Here is a 21,233-nt window from a genome sequence, read left to right on the forward strand (position 1 = left end):
CGAGCCCTGGTCTGGGAAGATCCCGTATGCCGTGGAGCAACTATGCCTGCGCGCCACGACTACTGAGCTTGCGCTCTAGAGCCCGCGAGCCACAGCTACTGAGCCCTCGCACCTAGAGCCTGTGCTCTGCAACAAGACAAGCCACCGCAATGAGAAGCCCATGCACCGCAACAAAGAGCAGTCCCCACTCGCCGCAGCTAGAGAAAGCCCACGTGCAGCAACAAAGACCCATTGCAACCAAAAATAAATAAATAAATGTATTTTTAAAAAAAGAATGGAGCTGGAGGAATCACACGTCCTCACTTTAGACTATACCACAAAGCTACACTCATCAAAACAGTATGGTACTGGCACAAAAACAGACACATAGATCAATGGAACAGGATAGAGAGCCCAGAAATAAACCCATGCACATATGGTCAATTAATCTACGACAAAGGAGGCAATAATATACAGTGGAGAAAAGACAGTCTCTTCAATAAGTGGCGCTGGGGAAAGTAGACAGCTACCTGTAAAAGAATGAAATTAGAACATTCTCTAACACCATACACAAAAATAAACTCAAAATGGATTAAAGACCTAAATATAAGACCAGACACTATAAAACTCCTAGAGGAAAACGTAGGCAGGACACTCTGACATAAATCAGAGCAATATATTTTTGGATCTGTCTCCTAGAGTAATGAAAACAAAAATTTTAAAATGGGACCTAATTAAACTCAAAAGCTTTTGCACGGCAAACGAAACCATAAACAAAATGAAAAGACAACCTGTGGAATGGGAGAAAATATCTGCAAACAATGTGACTGACAAGGGCTTAATTTCCAAAATACACAAATAGCTCATACAGCTCAATATCAAAAAAACAAACAACTCAATAAAAAAATGGGCAGAAGACCTAAATAGACATTTTTTTCCAAAGAAGACAAACAGATGGCCAAGAGGCACATGAAAAGATACTCAATATCGCTAATTATTAGAGAAATTCAAGTCAAAACTACAATGAGGTATCACCACACACTGGTCAGTATGGCCATCATCAGAAAGGCTACAAATGGGGCTTCCCTGGTGGTGCAGTGGTTGAGAGTCCACCTGCCGATGCAGGGGACGTGGGTTTGTGCCCCGGTCCGGGAAGATCCCACATGCCGCAGAGCGGCTGGGCCCGTGAGCCATGGCCGCTGAGCCTGCGCGTCCGGAGCCTGTGCTCCGCAACGGGAGAGGCCACAACAGTGAGAGGCCTGCGTACCGCAAAAAAAAAAAAAAAAAGGAAGTCTACAAATAATAAATGCTGAAGAGGGTGTAGAGAAAAGGGAACCCTCCTACACTGTTGGTGGGAATGTAAATTGGTACAGCTACTATGGAGAACAGTATGGAAGTTCCTTAAAAAATTAAAAATAGAGTTGCCATATGCTCCTGCAATCCCACTCCTGGGCATATATTTGGACAAAAGTCTAATTTGAAAAGATACATGCACCCCAATGTTCAAAGCTGCACTATTCACAACAGCCAAGACATGGAAGCAACCTAAATGTCCATCAACAGATGACTGGATAAAAAAAGATGTGGTGTGTATATTTATATATATATACACACATATACATACAATGGAATATTTACCCATAAAAAAGAATGAAATAATGCCATTTTCAGCAACATGGATGGACCCAGAGATTATCACATTAAGCAAAGTAAGTCAGAGAAAGAAAAATATATTACTTATATGTGGAATCTAAAAAAGTGATACAGGACTTCCCTGGGGGTACAGTGGTTAACACTCCGCACTTCCACTGAAGGGGACGCGAGTTCAATCCCTGGTTGAGGAATTAAGATGCCACATGCTGTGTGGAGAGGCCAAAAAATAAATAAATAATAAATAAATAAATAAGTGTTTACAAAACAGAAATAGACTCACAGACATAGAAAGCAAACTTATGGTTACCAAAGGGCAAAGGAGGGGAGGAATAAATTTGGAATTTGGGATTAACAGATACTACTGTATATAAGATAGATAAACAACAAGGACCTACTGCATAGCACAGGGAACTATATTCAATATCTTGTGATAACCTATAATGGAAAAGAATCTGAAAAAGAATACATATACATATATGTATAACTGATTCACTTTGCTGTACACTGAAACATTGTGAATCAACTGTACTTCAGTTAAAAAAATAAACAATTTTTAAAAAAGGATAGAAAGTAGTTGCCTCTAGAGACCAGAAACAGGTTGAGTGGGAAGAAGTATTACTGCGATTTAAACATCATCTTTTAAAATATAGATAAAATACAGATGGCAGTATCTGCCTCTGAGGGTTGTGGTCAGTAGAAAATAGTGCACATAAAGAACTCTGAACAATGCCTGACACGTAAGTCTAACCCAATGAGCATAAGCTATAGATACATCCAGCAAGGGAAGCTAGCAGGAGCCCAGAAGAGAGGCAGAAGAGAGGCTCTGAATCACAGACTGGTCCAAAGATGCTCAGTCTGATTTAAAACATACACATACACCCCATTAGCCAGGAATCATGGCAGGGTCTTGGACAGAGAACAACCCCAGAAAAATGTATTCCTAGAAAATTGTCCTAGCAGCTAAGCTGCTTTCTGAAAATGCATAAATCCAAGTTTAAGGATCACGATGTAGGAAGGGGCAACAGAAACTTAGAAAACAATGTTTCAAGAACAAAAGAGTGCCCACAAGGAGATGTCACTTCACATGTAATAGAATAGCTAAGATTAAAAACACTGAAGAAAGAAACTAGAGTACCAACTGCTGGCAAGGAGCACTGAACTCTCATATATTGCCAGTGGGAGTATGCAGCCACTTGGTGAAACTCGGGCAGTTTCTTATACACCTACCCTAAGGTGCAGTAATTCCACTCCTAGGTGTCAGGAAAATGACAACAATGTCACAAAAAGACACACACAAATGTTCATAGCATCCTTATTCATAACAGCCAAACCCTGGAAATAACCTAAATGTCCATCAACAGAAGAATGGATCGTCACACCATGATACATTCATACCATGGAACAATACTGGGTAATAAAAAGGAACAAACTATTGAGATACAACACCATGGAGAATCTTAACCACTATGCTGAGGGAAAGACACCCGAGAGTACAGTCATTCAATATGATTCCATTTATATGAGGTTCTAGAAAAAGCAAAACTAGCCTACGATGATAAAAATCAGAACTATGCTTGCACTGGGGGGGCACGGGCGGGGAGGGAGTGACTGGAAAGGGGCATCTCTGAGGTGATGGAAATGTTGGTTTTAATGTCAAGCAGACTACTTTTTTACTGAAGTATAGCTGATTTACAATATTAATTTCAGCATAGTGATTCAATATTTTTATAGATTATATTCCATTTAAAGTTATTATAAAATAATAGCTGTATTTCCCTGTGCTGCACAATATATCCTTGTAGCTTATGTATTTCCTACATAGTAGTTTGTACCTCTTAGTCCCCTACTCCCCCACCCTGCAACCACTAGTTTGTTCTCTATATCTGTGAGTAGGTTTCTGTTTTGTTATATTTATTCATCTATTTTATTTTTTAGATACCACATATAAGTGATAACATACAGTACTTGTCTTTCTCTGTCTGACTTATTTCACTAAGCGTAATTCCCTTTTTAGGTCCATCCACATTGCTACAAATGGCAGAATTTCATTCTTTTCTATGGCTGAGTAATATTCTATTGTGTGTGTGTATGTACGTGTATCTTCTTTCTTCATTCATCTGTTGATGGACACTTAGGTTGCTTCCATACCTTGGCTATAGTAAATAATGCTGCTATGAACACTGGGGTCCATGTATTTTTTCAAATTTGTGCTTTCATTTTCTTCAGATATATACTCAGGGGTGGAATTGCTGGATCATATAGTAGGGAAATATTTTATTCATGATCAAAATGGTGGATACATGAGTATATCCATTTGTTAAAACTCAAATTGAAGCTTTTATTTTATTTTAAAGAGTTCTTTTTTGATATGGACCTTTTTTTTGTTTTAATTTTTGGCTGTGTTGGGTTTTTCTTGCTGTGTGCAGGCTTTCTCTAGTTGCGGCGAGCGGGGGCTACTCTTCGTTGCAGTGCACAGGCTTCTCATTGCGGTGGCTTCTCTTGTTGCAGAGCACAGGCTCTAGGCACATGGGTTTCAGTAGCTGTGGCCCGCAGGCTCAGTAGTTGTGGCTCGCGGGCTCTAGAGCGCAGGCTCAGTAGTTGTGGCGCATGGGCTTAGTTGCTCTGCAGCATGTGGGATCTTCCCGGACCAGGGCTCGAACCCGTGTCCCCTGGATTGGCAGGCAGATACTTAAGCACTGCGCAACCAGGGAAGTCCTGATGTGGACCATTTTTAAAGTCTTTATTGAATTTGTTACAATATTGCTTCTGTTTTATGTTTTGGGGTGGTTTTTTTTTGGTTTTTTGTTTTGTTTTGTTTTGTTTTGTTTTGGCCCCAAGGCATATGGGATCTTAGCTCCCTGACCAGAGATCAAACCCGCACCCCTGCACTGGAGGGCGAAGTCTTAACCACTGGACCGCCAGGGAAGTCCCTCAAGTTGAAGATTTTAAATGTGTGCATTTTATCACATGTAAATTTTACCTCACTTTTTTTTTTAAAAAGGGCTAAGAAAGAATGAAAGCATGGAAAACCTTGACACACGCGCTAAAAGAGCGAAGGAGAGAAGCAGGTCATTTCCTTGCCACTGGGGGAATGAAAGCCCAATTTGAATGGAATGAGGAGAAAATGGAGCATGAAGCAGAGAGAGCTGGTACAGACAAGTTTTTTAAGGAATATCAGAAAAAAAGAGTAGAACCTGGTGACTCGGTAGAACAAAACACGACTCACCTGTGAATTAAAATCCAAAAACTAGACACCATGCTAGGCATAGTACTCCAATTTCCAAACCCAGATGAAATTAAGGAAAAAAAACCCACTTCTAAAAATAGGGAAATTCGGCAGGAGAGACTATAAGGAAAATGAAGAATTCTCAACCCCGTTTTGTTTCAGACACCAATGGGACACTCAGGTTCCAGGGGAGTGATTTTTCGTTCCTATCCCCCAACAACGTTATCTTGCATTTGCATAGGATTCAATTTCGAATCAGATTTTATACTCATGTTCTCGCTTATCCTCACAACACCCCTATAGGATACTATTACTCCATTTAAAAAGAGGAGAGGAAAATCATGGTTCAGAGCAGTAAGTGGCTTGCCCAAGGTCACATAGCTAGTCACATAAACCCTCACCTTCTGATTCCAATCAAAAGATTTTTCCATCATGCTACACCTGCTTCTCTCGGCAAGATTACAGTCTCTCTTCAGTCCAGCCTAGCACACATTTTTTTTTAAAATCTGTTTCCCTCTAGAAGTCACCACTATTTTCAATGCAGCAAAAACCTGCAGAAACTGGGTCACTTTCAGTTACAGCTCACAGAATTTTAAAAAAAGGCGGGGAGGGGGGGAGTTATGGATATCCAATTCTAGAATACCTTTAATTGGTCATATCTTAAGCTAGGAACCTGAGCCCCACAAGGACAAGATGCTGCCGTGAATTTATGGAGCTTTAAGCATTGCAGCCAGGGAGTCAACTCTGCAAGTCATTCTCAGAAGCAAGTAACGTATTCTACCACTAACATGGCCAGCACAGTGCAAATGTGAGCAAGCAGGCAACCCCACAACTGGGCACTTCACACACCTGAGCATGATGCCTCCCCTGGCATTTCCCTTATTCTTAGTCCCAAACACAAGAGCTAAATATTTTCATTTATGTGCTCAGTCTTTAAAGGTTGAATCAACTCTTCTGCAGAGTTCTATTTTTTAAGTAGTTTCATAAGAGCAGTTATCATATAAATATGTTTGGTGGCTTTGCAGAAAGGAATAACTATTCCAAAACAATACAAATCCTTCATGTGCTATGTTCCTGTGTAACGAAACTTGTATATGAAGGATTAAATCATCTAAATCATTATCTACAAGTCTAAAGATGAACTAGTTTGTAGGACAGAAAACAAGGCATTACTAACACAGATTTCATTTTATATTTTTTTTAACCTTGCTTGAGAGTATAAAATTAAATTGAGCCCTGTCTCCAAAGCCAGAGGTAATTAAGTCAGGAGACTGAGCAGCTGGTGGCGTTGCTGCCCGATAGATGAAGGAGCCTCTAAGACACTGCCTGGGACAGCTGGCCTCTTACCTGGATGCATCTGCTCCGTGCTTTTCCGCAGTTTGCTGTAGCCATGGCTCAAGGGCACCCTCTGGTAATGAGGCGGGGAAGAAGGAGGGGAGGCGAGGGGTGACATCGTGGGAGACTGCGTTTCCTGCTTCAAAGAACCAGAGCAGAGTTCAGAGACGATCACTCAAGGAGCCTGGCGCTCTGAGCTGCAGTTATGAAGTATAACGCAACTCTACTGCCAGTAAGCAGGCTGCTTTAATAAATGGAGGAGAATATTTTCTCAGAAACGCAGCTTGGTTAAAAAGCAGTGTCTGAGGATTCAGAAGTCTCCCAGAGAACAGTCTCGCCGGAGCTCAGTTACCTAAATTACTAAAACAAGCCTGAAACACTTCCAGTTACTCCAATAATATTTTCCTTGGGGAAACGAAAGACACTGATCACATGAAATAACATTCATACTCCCCAATTTTGATCTCTTCGTGAACAGATTCAATTTTCATTCATTAATAAAGGCTCCTATTTCCTGGATTTACACTTACCAAGTCTTCCAACAATGTGGCTATTTTTTTAATATTTTAAATGGTTAATGCTAAATATTCTGGGACCTGGCTAGCCAAAGTAAAATGCCAGCTTTTTTTTTTATACTGAGAAATTGCAAAACAATTCATTATGGGTAAACCACTCCAACTAGCCTATTCCTAAACACTAGGATGGAGCCTTAATAAACTACAATTCAAATCTCAACTCGAATGTGAACTTTATGTAGGACCCCAGGCAAGACAAGCAACCTTCTAACTCGGCTACTGGGTTTCCTCCTTTTTTTTTTTTTTTTTTTAATGCTACCAATAGACTGGTAACTTTGGAATACCCAAGTAATGAGGAAACAGTACTTTTCATCAATATAGAGACTATATAGGGCCTCTTAGTCAATAATAATAATAATAATAATGCAATCTGAGATACTAATCAAGTACTCTTTTTCAAGTAAAAGAAAAGAATATTTGCTTTGAATTGTAAGCTCACACCCACAGACTGGGTGGGCCTAGCATAAGCCCAGACTGAAGTGAAAGGATGTGTCCTCAATCACGCAGCCAGGGGATGGGCCTGGAAAGTTCCCAGGGCATCCAACCATCCTGGGATACTGGACCCTCATTCCTCTCCAAATGCTGGTGGGAAAACATGCCAAAGAGTATTGGCTGAAGATTCTGATACAGGCATACCTCATTTTATTGCACTTCACAGATATTACTCTTTTTTTTTTTTAACAAATTGAAGGTTTGTGGCAACGCTGCATCGAGCAAGTCTATTGGCGCCATTTTTCCAAAAGCATTTGCTCACTTCACGTCCCTGTGTCACATTTTGGTAATTCTTACAAATATTTCAAACTTTTTCATTACTATTGTATTTTTAAGGTAATCTGTGATCAGTAATCTTTGATGCTACTACTAATTGCTAAGATGACAGCAGTTTTTAGCAATAAAGTATTTTTTTAATTAAGGTATATACATTGGGGGTTTTTTTAGCCCTAATGCTCTTGCACACTTAGTAGACTACAGTATAGTGTAAATGTAACTTCTGTATGCACTGGGAAACCAAAAAGTCATGTGACTCGCTTTATTGTGGCGGTCTGGAATGGAACCCGCACTACCTCCAAGGTATGCGCCTGTACACCTTTTTATCTAAATCCCTAAAAAAAAATAAAATAAAATCAATCAATCAATCAATCCCTGAAGAACTAGTTTAAACATATGAGAATTATGAAAGCAACAGAACATGCTACACCTAACTTAAATATGAAACTTCTGCAATGATACCTCAAATATCCAGCATTATCAGGGTGAGCCATATACATTAGTTTTCCAACTTAATCCTTTAATTGTCTTGCATTTGAAAACATTTTGATTGGTCTTCCTAAACATAACAGATTTCTCTTCCTTATGGAAGATACTATAATTGAATATAATTTGACTTTTCTGCATAATTCAGTATCTTATCTTCATTGGAAGTATGGGATGTACCCTGATGCCCTGAGGGTTCACTAATGTGTAAGTCTATTTTACCTCTTCTTGATAGGCTCACTCATCTGGAATTTACACTTTGGTCTCTACCAGTCACTATCTGACTATTGCAAATAGTGGTCTAATTTTAAACGCCCATCCACCCTATTCTTCTTCCGGCTACACAGGTAATGGCAGCATTTCCCAACACGGCACTCCAAACATGCTCCCCAAGAAGGGATTCCCTGGTGAAAGGAGTTTAGTACATGCTGATCTCCATGTCTCTTTATTGCAGGACTTCTCAGGGCTTTTACTGTGCTAATGTGCACTGTGAACGTCTAAGACTGAGTATTTAGCCTTTCCCCCGAGAATAGTCCATGAAGCAGCATTCTCCAAACATATTTAACCAGAGAAACCTTTTCTCCAGGTTTTTTTGGAAGAAAGGACTTATTAAACACTCCTAGAAGTTACATTTCGAAGAACCCATTTGGAAATGGTGATTAGAGACATCAAATAAGTGTGTTAAATCAGTAGCCTTACTTGAGACCCAATTCTACATTAAAGTAAGCTCTAAATGGCCCATAGGTGGCTCATGGTAATGGTAATTTCTATGCATCAGCCTCTTCTCCTTGCTACAAGGAAACTTTACTGGCTCACTTCCAAGTCTATAATTGTAACCCAGATGGTGCAATTCACTGGAAGCTTGACAGCAGCTAAGAGGCACTGCTCTGTGAGGATTCATGGTCAAAAGCAAACAGACATGCCTGATCAGACTATTTACCTGTTTATCCTCATCATCCATTCTTTTGAAGGTATTTTTTTCTGTGATTAAATATGGAATCTGAACTTTAGTTCCATGCAGCTCAGCCATGTTCCCAAACCGGATCTCAGCATCAGTTTTTGACATCATAAAGCGAGGCAGCGGCAGTTCTTTAGGAGCAGAATCAGAGAAGCTCAAGTGAGACTTTATTTGAAAACTGCAAAAAAGGGAACTCAATGGCCAAAAGATGAGTCACTTTTGAGGAAAAATTCCAGAACACTAAATATAGATTAAATTTGATTTCAACACAATAAGGACTCCTATAATAATGTCATAATAGAAAAATGCTACAGTTTAACACGGTATCCTGGCTCAACGTTTTTAAATGCTGTTGAATCATCTCAGAACAAATTCAGGTTTTGGACAGATCTCCCACTTCAGCCTTCAGTTCGGCACCAAGAAAAAGGACGTGACATCGTAGAACTCAGTATCAAGTGACAAACAGTAGCAGGCAGAACTTATATAGTGCTTATTATATGCCAGACACTGTATTAAGATCTGCAAATATTAACTCATTTAATCCTCACAACTCACTACAGTAAGATGATCATTAGCCTCCTTTTATAGATGTGGAAACAGAGCAGAAGGAGCTAAGAAGACACAGCTCATCTGTGGCAGAGCTGGCTCTTCACCAGCCAGTGCTGCTGCCCTACAGAAAGGCCCCTCATTCCCAGGACAAACCCACTGCATACAACACTTTCTCACCTTATGTCACTGCTTAAACAATTTTCACACTCAATCTCCAGTTGTCTTTTCATAATGGAATAAGGAAAATGGTATAAAGTTAGAGCAATCAGTCCAACGTTCAGTCAGATTCTACTGTCAAAACCATTAGCTACACTCTATGCCACAAAGAGCTGAAACCCAACTGTCTGGTATATTTACTTAGCTTTCAAATTTCTAACAAAACTATTCTGAAAACAGAAATGATACTTTGGCACACTTCGAGTTCTCAGCACAGCAAATCACACACAACACAGCACAAGAATGCCAAAAATGGGTATAATATTCTGGATTAGGCATAATGATTTGCATCTGGATCCATTGTTCGGGATAATACTCATCAGTGTGCCTCTGCCTTCCCTTAGCTCCCTCTTCCAAAAACACAGCTGCACTTCCAATGATTGAAGCTGTGCTAAAGCCAGAAAACCTCTTAGCAACAGCAAGCAGTATCCCAGCTCCCCAGGCAAAGAAGGCCCCTGGTTCTCTAATATCCACATCATGTTTATTTTTAGTTGCTATGTCCACATTTGATTTAAAGAAGTAGGCAATATGACAAATCCCTGCGTGATCAATCAGCCAAGGGCCCAAGAGACATAAATAGAATAACCAATCTGGAAAATTAAACCAAGACTTTCCTCTAAAGACAGGATGGCCACCATTTTTAATGTTTTACTCTTCCCTAACCATGGCAGCTCTCCAACACTCAAGGCAGGAATGGACTTCAAAAGAAAAAAGGCAAGAAAAAAGAAAGTCTAGATTCTTAGTAAATCAAATATCAGCTAATCCTATGGTTCTCTTCTCAGAAAGGTATTTGTTTCAACTCAGTCTGCAAAAAGGATCTAAAACACATGGAACGAGATCACATAAAATAACTTGCACTCTAATCTGCCCATGAGAGGATGATGCTACTTCCAAGCCCTATTTGAGGGAGAAAAGAAGTAAATGCTTGGCATTTTTAAGCTCCCTGACCAGCGTTTCACTGGTGTTCAACAGATAACTCTGGGAGCAATGGAACACAAACCCGGCTGATGAATATCAACTATTACACTAGAGCCCCCAGCTGTCCTTTAGGACACCGTCACGTCACACGCTCTCCTTCCCTGGCTATGGCATTTCTCCAAAATTGTTCACCTGGGAAAGAACCTCCCTCCCCCTGCCGGTAGCAAAAGACAAAATACAGCTGAATTTCCCTCGTACTTTCTTTGTTTACAAGGTTGTAAACAACTCTCACTTAACAGAATTGTAACCATATATAATGATATCCCTATCATTGAAAAGGTTAATGAAGGTGCTATTTTTCTTAAGCTGCTGCAAGCTTTTTTTTTTTAATGCTGCAAGCTTTTAAAAAGTGAAAAGTAAAACTCTAGTTTGTCGATGTTCAGTCTAAATGTTGTTTCCTAGTCATGTGTACACCAAATGTAACAGTGCAACTTTATTAGAAAATTAATCAATAAAGTACCTGCTATCCAGTGATTTACGTCAAGTAATCAGAGGAGAAGATTTATTTGTAGTAGTTGTTTAGAATCTTTTCTCCCAAACTGAATTAACACCAAGAAACACATCAAGAGTTCAAATGAAATACTGATAAGGGCCAAGGACACCATGAGCACAGCAATCATTTGTTTCACAATGGCATCTTACGTTGTATTCTTTGAACACAGAAATGCTTTGTATATTAAATAGAAATGACTGTTTTTCCCTTCCACAAAGAGAACTATGCCTCTCCTTTTTTAAACATGTGACCCTCTAAGGGAAAAAATCCTTTGTTTTCCCACGTTTGATGGAGTCATGAATATAAGAAATACTGCAATCTCTTCAATTCATTAGAAGAAACATAAGCAGCATAAATGCAGTAACAAATGGCAAATTACAAAGTGGCAGCTGCTGTGCAGTGTCCTCCAACGCTGTCCACTGGAAATATAATGTCAGCCACATATATCATTGTAAATTGTGTAGTAGCTACATTACCAAAAAAAAATGTTAAGTAAAGAAGCCAGTGACAAAAATACAAATACTACATCGTTTCACTTACATGAGGGATCAATCGTCAAACTCATAAAAACAGAAAGTAGAATGGTGGGTGCCAGGGGCCGGGGGTGAAGGGGAGTGAAGAGTTGTTTAACGGGGGCGGAGTTTCCATTTTGCAAGGTGGGGAGATTGGTCGCACAACAACGTGAATATACTAAACACTACTGAACTGTACACTTAAAAATGGTGAAGATGGTAAATTTTATGTTCTATATATTTTGTCACAATTAAAATTTTTAACATTGAAAAAAGCACAAAAGATACAGGTGAAATTAATTTAGTGTATTTTAACCCAATGTTATAGATCACAGCATGTGATCAAGATAAAAATTAATATAATAGTTTACATTCTTTTTTCAGACTAATGCTTCAAACCCCCATGTGTACTTACCTGTACCACAGACCTCAATTCAGATACACCACATCTCAGGCACTCAGGCGCCGCAGTAGTGTGGCTACTGGCTACCCTACTGGAACAGCACAGTTTGGCTGATGGTTGCTATGAAGGAATGTGGACCATTATGGCCAGAAATCTGGATTTGACTAAGAAATACTATAATGTTAAATGTTAACAACTAACTGATTTCTTCTTAAATTACGTAAGGAGTATTTTGTATGGAGGGATGATTTATATAAAGCTTAAGTGTACCACTTGAAGACTTTTAACAAATGTATGTATAAGCTCATAGCAAACACCCAAATTAAGATACATTTCCATCATATAGAATTTGCCTTCATATCCCTTTCTAGTTAATCCCCTCGCCTTGTCCCACTTAGCAACCTATTCTAATTTCTAAATCCACAGATTATCTTTGCCATTATAGAACTTCACATAATGGAATCATACAATATTAATCTTTGTGACCACCTTCTCTGACCAACACTTTGTCTGTGATAATCATCCAATGCACCACATAATCATCCAAAGACATAGTTCATTCTTTTTCACTGCTATGGAATAATCTATTTTTATGAATACATTGAAATTTTTTAAATCCAGTCTCCTGTGATGAACATTTGGGATGTTTCCAGTTTGGAGCCATTAGGAATATAGCTGCTGTGAACATTCTTATAAATGGTTTTTGACAGACATGAATTCATTTATCTTGGGGATATACCTATGGACCACATTCAACCTGCTGCCTATTATTATGTACAAAATAAGCTATAAGGATGTACTGTACAACAGAGGGAATATAGCCAATGTTTTATAATAACTACAAATGGAGTATAACCTTAAAAAATTGTGACTCACTATACCGTATACCTGTAACTTATATAATATTGTACATCAAGGTATACTTCAGTTTTAAAAAATAGTATTACCATTAAAAAAAGAATGGGTTTGGGCTTCCCTGGTGGCGCAGTGGTTGAGAATCCGCCTGCCAATGCAGGGAACATGGGTTCGAGCCCTGGTCTGGGAAGATCCCACATGCCGCGGAGCGGCTGGGCCCGTGAGCCGTGGCCGCTGAGCCTGCGCATCCGGAGCCTGTGCTCCGCAACAAGAGAGGCCGTGATAGTGAGAGGCCCACGCACCATGATGAAGAGTGGCCCCCGCTCGCCGCAACTAGAGAAAGCCCACGCACAGAAACAAAGACCCAACATGGCCAAATAAATAAATAAATTTAAAAAAAAAAAAGAATGGGTTTTACATTTTTGAATGTTTGGAAAACATCAAAAGAAAAATATTTCAGGACGTGAAAATTATGAAATACAAATTTCAATGTCCATAAATAGTTTCACTGGAACACAGCCACACTCTTTTGTTTACATATTGTCCACTTCTGCTTTCACAGTTCTGGGGCAGAGTTGGATATTTGCAACAAAGGCCATATGGCTCACAAAGCCTAAAATATCCACTACCTAGCCCTTTACGGGAAAAGTTTGCTGACCCCTGTCTTACACAATACAGTGGTTCAAGTAAAATGTAGTCTTACTAAAACAATACAGTTGCATTTAATGGAAAAATATTTTACATTAATTGACTTTTAAGTTTTAAATAATTTAAATTAATTATTAATTTAATTAAAAATTCAATTCCCCACTCGCACTACACACATTTTTAATGCTCAATAGCCAGCCGCACGTGGCTAGTGACTACCATATGAGACAGCACAGTTTAGATGGTTGGCCAAAAACTACAAGGCAGCTACTATTGGGATACCCCTTCTCCAGGTGAGCCATTTAAGCTCAAAGAGATTAAGAAACTTGCCTGAGGGTACACAAATAAAGAGTGATGGAGCAGGGATTCAAAATCAGGTAGTCTACTGCTAGGGCCTACACTCTTAGCCACTAGGCTACACTGTCATCCTGAAAATTAAAATAGTCTTCGTATTGCAGGTTTGAACATTCAGGCTGAAACTGTGGCGTGTCAGAGGGGGAAATGGTCTAGAGAAAATCTACTGGAAGTATCCACATCTTACAGGTGAGGAACTAAGCCCAAGAAGGGGAGGGTGGGTCTTGTCTTACTCATGAAGCAAAATGGCGGCAGAGCTACAGTCTTAACAACACTCCTGGCCTCCTGGGGCTCCCTTCTCTTCCCACTACTTTTCGTCGCCCATCCATTTATACCAGTTACTTATAGGTTAACAAAAATTAATGACAACGATGTTCAGTAATTCCAAAGTGAAGCCAAACCCACACATTTTCCTTAAGTTACTTGGGAAAAACATCAGGTTGGTCTTACTAACCCAAACCTGGGTTGATCAAAGCCTTATAATCGCCTATCTGCGCTATCCACCTGTTAATTTGGAAAAATTTGTTGCTAATTTGGAAATGGGAAGCTAGATAGCTAGATGAGCAGGTAAAGGCTGCTGTGGGAAGGCTGATCTTATAATTTTTTGGAGGGGTGATGGTAAGTTACAGTTATCCATTATCAATTTCATAAAAGAGCACATTTAACAAAAGGAAACCAAAAAAACCATCTTAAAATTGAACACATTTCCTTTTATAAATAACTCAATCCTTTGTCCTAATTCTTTCTCCTTTCCCTGCAGACTGTGCCAGACTACCACCAGGTCAGGAATGAGGAACACAGCCCTAGAAACCACATGAATCACATTATTGCACTACTGGGGTTCAGAGACTCCCCTTTAAAGGAGCTGTGGGAAAAAATCAAGGGGTCTGTCATGTTGGATAAGAAAGTAAATTACATCTTTATTCTCCCTACCCTAACCATAAGTTAGCATTTCTTTCAATTATGAATGTAAGCAATGAACTGCTGTAATATCGTCAGCAGTGCTTGCAACTTTGTCACCCGCCGAAATCAGATATTTTTATATCACATTACAGTTGCTGTGGACATCCTGAAGTACTGTTTATGTTCATCACTACTCTGAAAGTACGCTAGTTATTTGGATCACAGATCTTTTATTTAATACATTAATAAAGAAGCATGTATACTGCTATATAACAACTTTTTTAAATATCTCAGTTTTAATTTCAAAATACAGTTGACCCTTGAACAACACAGCTTTGAACACTGTGAGTCCACTTACACGCGGATATTTTTCAAGAGTAAATACTACAGAACTACACGGTCTGCGGCTGGCTGGGTCCATGGACGTGGAGGAACCGCGGATATGGAGGGCTGACTATAAATTATACATGGATTAACCCTCCAGTTGTTCAAGGGTCAGTTTTAATTGGTTTCCTTTATAATCCCACATCGTTGTACGCATTTAAAATATTACTCCAAAACAGAGACACAGATGTAGAGAAAAAAACGTATGGCTACCAAGGGGGGACGTGGGGGGGGTACAAATTGGTGGATTGGGAGTGACATAGATACAGTACTATGTATAAAATAGAGAACTAATGAGAACCTGCTGTATAGCACAGAGAACTCTACTCACTGCTCTGTGGTGACCTAAATGGGAAGGAAATCCAAAAATGAGGGGATATATGTATACATATACCTGATTCACTTTGCTGTACAGCAGAACACAACATTGTAAAGCAACTATACTCCAATAAAAACTTCTTTAAAAAAAACAAAAACATTACCCCAAGAAAGGGCTTCACACTGCCAAAGGGGCCCATGGCACCAAAAAGCTTCAAAACCCTACTCTTGACCCCGCTACACCTTCCCTCGGTCCTCACACCCACTCTTGGCCTGTCTTCGGAAAGGAGGAAGGTACAGGAGCTCCCAGGGCAAATGTTCGCACGTGGTTTCCTCTGCAGGAATTCTCTGCTGGCCCTGAACTTCACACCCACCGTCCGTCCTTCTAAGTCAGCTTTCACCAAACGTGTCGCCCCAGCTCCCACTAGGGTGAGGCCAGAGAGAAGCCTGGGGCCAGCCCTCTCAGGGCCGTGGAAAGGCAGTGTCAGCACTTGCACGGCCCGGGGAGCAAGCGCAGGGAGTTATACACCCTGGGCGCCTCTTGTCTACCCCCAGTTCAGGCCCTGATGTGACCAAATCTGTACTCAGAGCTTAAGCAAAGCTCCTGAAAATACTCCACCCAGCTGTCTTCAGAAGTCACTCTGAACCCTGGCTCCACAGAAGAATCACCTGGGGAGCTCTGAAAACCCCCCCCTCGCTCAGGCCACACCCCAGGCTAATTTAATGATAATTTCTGCAGGTGGCCCCAGGTACTCGTATTTTTTATTTTGCATTTAAAGTTACCCAGATGGGGCTTCCCTGGTGGCGCAGTGGTTGAGAGTCCGCCTGCCGATGCAGGGGACGCGGCTTTGTGCCCCGGTCCGGGAAGATCCCACATGCCGCGGAGCGGCTGGGCCCGTGAGCCATGGCCGCTGAGCCTGTGCGTCCGGAGCCTGTGCTCCGCAACGGGAGAGGCCACAACAGTGAGAGGCCCATGTACCGCAAAAAAAAAAAAAAAAGTTACCCAGACGATTCTCAAGGGCAGACGAGGGTGGGAACCAAAGCCTGAGAAAGATGACTTCTGTAGGCATCCCTCAGCAGTTCCAGGTGAACCTGAATTCCAAATGTTTGAGTTTAAAGAGTGACAGCTGATTAAGACTCGCTCCCCATGCACAGGCATTTATGTCTTCATTCATTCAGTCATTCATTCATTCATTCATTCATTCAACAAACATGCTCTGAGTACCCACAAGGCCCCTCAGTGCAGGGATTACCAGAAGCTCCTCCTTTCCCCTTGGACTTGCAGACTGCTAAGGAAGACAGACAAAAAACTTGTCAAACCTGTAAAGGAGTATTTACAAACTCTGATGAAAGTGCTATGAAGGAGCGGGCGGTGAGAGAGAATAAAGTAGGGAGGGGCCTGCCACATTACCTAGCATTATCTAGTGGGCCCATCCAAGGAGTACCTCATTCCCTAGGGATGTGTGCTTTTTAAGTTACTATTTACTCTTGATTAGGCATTTTACAATTCTGAAAGTGTAGATATTAACTTGTAGAAAACTGTTAGCTAACAAATACTTCTTGTCTGACAGCAATGCAAATGAATTTTATCTTAGAAAAGAGTATAATAACCCAGTTACAGTTTTATTGCACTGTAGGGCATTAATCAATTTTATATGTAATTTAGCAATCTTATTCCAGCATTCTTTCTTTCCATGACTATAAATACTTCTGACTTTCTTGAACCAGCTTTACTACATGCTGGTTCCTTTGTTGATGAATTAATTTGACAGGACATACTTTAGAAAGGATGGTGGGGGCGGCCTCGGAATCCTGAAGAATAAGGAGGAGGAGCCAGCATGGGAAGGAGAGGGGGAAGAACAGACCGCTAGCAACCCAACACCTCGACATAACATATGGTCTTTCCTACAACAGGAAAAGAGGTGGTCCAGAAATGGCTAGAAGGCCAGTGAGGCTGGGGGACAGACTACAAGCAAGAAGAAGAGGTTTGAGATGAGGATGGAGAAGTAGGCAGAGACTAGGTTATGCAGGGCCTTACAGATCAGTGTAGGGACTCCGAACTTAGCACTATGTACAACAAGCAACCACTGGGAGGGTTTCAAGAAGCTGGATAAAATGATCTGGTGGCTATTTTGAAAAGACCACTCTTACCGCTGTGTGGGAAAAGAGACTGGCGTAGAGAATAGAGAAGGCCAAGAAACCAATGACAAAATCATCGTGGTGCTCAGGTGTGGCTGCAGGTGGCCTGGTCCAGCAGAAGCAGAGAGATGGAGGGAATGGGCAGTGGATTTTGATGGATTATATTGTGAATGAGGGAAAGGGGGGAATCAAGAAGGGCTTCTACCCACATGCTGTGCAGTGCAGCCATAAAATAAGAAAAAATAAATATCAAAAAAAAAAAGAATGGCTTCTAAGTTCCTGGCTTAAGCAACTGCATATGGTAGGGGTATTCAGCAAAATGGGAATGGCTAGGGGTTAGAGGTTAACATACACACAGGCACATGTCATTCATGAAATAAGGGTATGACTCTTACAGAAGGAAGGGTAGACTCACAACTCCTTGGGTGTGACAGGGCCTTTTAAAGGTAGCAGCCTTTCAGATTAGGTTCTCAGAGAGCATTCTCTTTGGCCTTCAAGGTTTGTGTCATCAAACATTAAGCTAATGGATTTCAAGCAACAAATCGGAAAATGCTAAGTAGCAGCTCAAAGTTTGGCCCTGTCTTGCCCTCATCCTTACTCAACATATGCTGACTACAAATAACTATCATTTAATAAATCTTTAAATGAAGGAAGGAAATTCAGAATTAACTCTGAGTATACTTAAACCCTCAGAGGTAAAAGGCAGCATCAGGATTTATAAAATACAATGGAGAAAGCCTTGTATTTGGGAAAAGGGTTAATCCTTTACACAAGTGATAACTTAGTCCATCCCTTCCACCCCGTCCCCCCAGGAAATTAAGCTGTAGATCTGAGCACAAATCAGGTAAAAGACTTCAGTCTAACCAAATATAAGCAACAAAGGTGTCAGAAGTTTATTCTTTTATACAATAAAGCAGCTCTTAACTCTTCCAGAAGATGAAGTTGGGGGATACTACAATAAAGCTTAATGACCATTTACAATGGAATGGAAACTATCACTGCCTACCACAAATCGAAATTCAGTGAGCTGTAACTTTGAACTAATCACAGCAAGTGGATGATAGCAGTGACCATTAGACACCAAACCGGCCACTGAAATAATACTTCATCATGAAACCTATTTTGGAACCAAATTTTCTAATACTGAGGGATGCTTTGGGGGTCAGATTTTTTTTCCCATTCGGAAAACATCCAGGATTACAGATTAGAGTGAGCACCTTACTAAACAGAAAGAATCATCAAGAAGAGGCTACTCTGCATAGCAATGAAGAGCACGGGAACTGGTGGCTGAGCTCCTGGCTAGAGCTGGTTAGAACCTTACAATCCTTAGGCAAGTTACTCAACCTGACCCACCGCAAAGCAGGAAGCGAGCCTTTATTCCATTAGGCACTGAGATTTCAATGGTACTTGTCATCACAGCTTATCGAAGGCAATGGAAACTGACACAATTATCTAATGTAGGTAGATGTCATGAGGACTAAATGAGATGGTGTCTGACACCCACTAAGCCTTTAATAAAGGTTAGCAGGATGATTGCGGCCTCCTGATGGTTAGTGTAAAAAGCTTTCATTTCCCATAGTCAAGCTATCAGAATCTTCTCTGCTATTTGCAGCTGTCCTACAAGGTTGTCACGGACTAACCATAAATCCTCAACCCACGTCGAGGTCCACCAGGGACTTCACAGAACAGGTAGGAACAGCGGAGTCATTTTTATCTCAAAATGAGGAAAAGGACAAAGTTCCTGCATAGCTGTGTGGCCACAGGAAAGTAATTCATATCAGAGTGAACTAAAAAAGGACCTCAGCACATCCACTGAATAACCACCTTCTTTAAACAGCGTGGTAAAACCAGTACTGAAGAAGTGCAAATGATGCTAAGAGTTTGGGGCTTTACTCTTGGTTTAAGTGCTCAAGTATGTCCTGGGTTGGGGGCAGGGATAGCAAGGTAAGAAAATGGTAAATCAAAACTTTGAGAAGATAAATTCATTCTGCAAAAATCTTGGTAGCCCCCGAGTACTTAACAATCATGAAAATAGTGCTTTGGGAATTGGGAGATTAAAAGATGATCATACCTGACGTGCCTGGCAGGGAAAGAAGAGAGACAGAAGGGGCAGTTCCACTCAAATTCTCCTAGTTACTCAGCCCTAATAGAGCCTTAAACGACATTATAGATTCCTCGAGTGGAAAATTAAACGGTCTTATTATTTTGCCACAGGCTCTAGAATCCCCATCCCAATCTTTGCCGGCTAAAGAACGAAATCTATTTTTAACTGCAAGTGAGTTAAAAGGAACTAATCTCAGGTCACTCTGAATTTTTTTCTCATTAAAAAAGAAAAAAAACCACTAAGATACCTGGTAAGTTTTATTTTACTTTAAAGAAGAGTTGGAAGAAGAAAGGAAGAATTCCACAAATGCTTATAGAACAGGCCTTAAACCCACTAAAAATGGTTATCATAAACAGGAAACCTGTCATGGATAATAAAATGTATCAATGGGAGATACTTACCACATTTAATACTCTCTATCCGCACAGGGAGGCCAGACTGTGCTGCAGCAATTAATTTCAGGGCAACGTAAAACTGTGTTGGACCAAAATAACCAACCCGCTTGGCACCACAGAGTTCTGTGATCTGAAAACAGACAAGAGAAGGGACGCTGAAAACTCCATTTCATAACAGCAAAATGAGACAAAATAGATTATGAAATCTCAAGGATTTCATGGGGTAACTAACCAAAAAGTCCCTGGAGAACCTATGGGTACACGCTGGTTGGATTCTTTTTCCTCCAGTTTGCAGGGAGGTTTTCAATTTGGATAATTCAATTCTACCTACGCGTGATGTTTCAGGACTGGGTGGTTATTCCTCCTCTTTCAAAGATAAAAATAAAGGTGACGAAGAATGGCTGTTAAGCTTCTTACAAAAGAGTGACTTTTTCAGGGGGTGGATTGTAACATACAAAGTCTAAAGTCTAGAAAGTCACCGGGGTGAAGAGAGAACAGATTAGTCATAATCACTACTTGTGGGTTATCCTAGTTGATCGAAATTAAAAGTGAGTTATTTTTTTAAATTATTTTTTAAATTTTATTTATTTTTTTTTTTTGGCTGCGTTGGGTCTTCGTTGCTACGCGTGGGCTTTCTCTAGTTGCAGTGAGTGGGGGCTACTCTTCGTTGCGGTGCGCGGTCTTCTCCTGGCGGTGGCTTCTCGTTGCGGAGCACGGGCTCTAGGCGCATGGGCTTCAGTAGTTGTGGCTCACAGGCTCTAGAGCACAGGCTCAGTAGTTGTGGTGCATGGGCTTAGTTGCTCCGCGGCATATGGCATCAGGGCTTGAACCCATGTCCCCTGCATTGGCAGGCGGATTCTTAACCACCGCACCACCAGGGAAGTCCCTTCAATGACTTCTTTAAAGTTACTTCAAAGTAACAGATACTCAAAAGTTCAAATAATAGTAAGTGGGGGTGAAGAAGTAACAAGCACCCCCACTCCCTTTGGTGCCCCAAAGGAA

General features: G+C 40.7%; 1 protein-coding gene across 1 annotated transcript in view; it reads right to left on the bottom strand.

Annotated features, from left to right (window-relative positions):
* The window catches only part of REPS2 (RALBP1 associated Eps domain containing 2), a 162,357-nt gene extending 142,014 nt beyond the window's left edge, over positions 1-20,343 (bottom strand). The window contains exons 1-3 of the mRNA XM_060002900.1: positions 20,238-20,343; positions 8,963-9,111; positions 6,206-6,332 (exon numbers count right to left, since the gene is read on the bottom strand). Of these exons, the coding sequence (XP_059858883.1) occupies positions 6,206-6,332; positions 8,963-9,091 (256 nt within the window). The 5' untranslated portion in view covers positions 9,092-9,111; positions 20,238-20,343. The remainder of the gene's footprint in view (positions 1-6,205; positions 6,333-8,962; positions 9,112-20,237) is intronic.
* Positions 20,344-21,233: the final 890 nt, after the last annotated feature.

This window comes from Delphinus delphis, chromosome X (assembly GCF_949987515.2).
Source record: "Delphinus delphis chromosome X, mDelDel1.2, whole genome shotgun sequence".
In the NCBI taxonomy this organism is placed as follows: domain Eukaryota; kingdom Metazoa; phylum Chordata; class Mammalia; order Artiodactyla; family Delphinidae; genus Delphinus; species Delphinus delphis.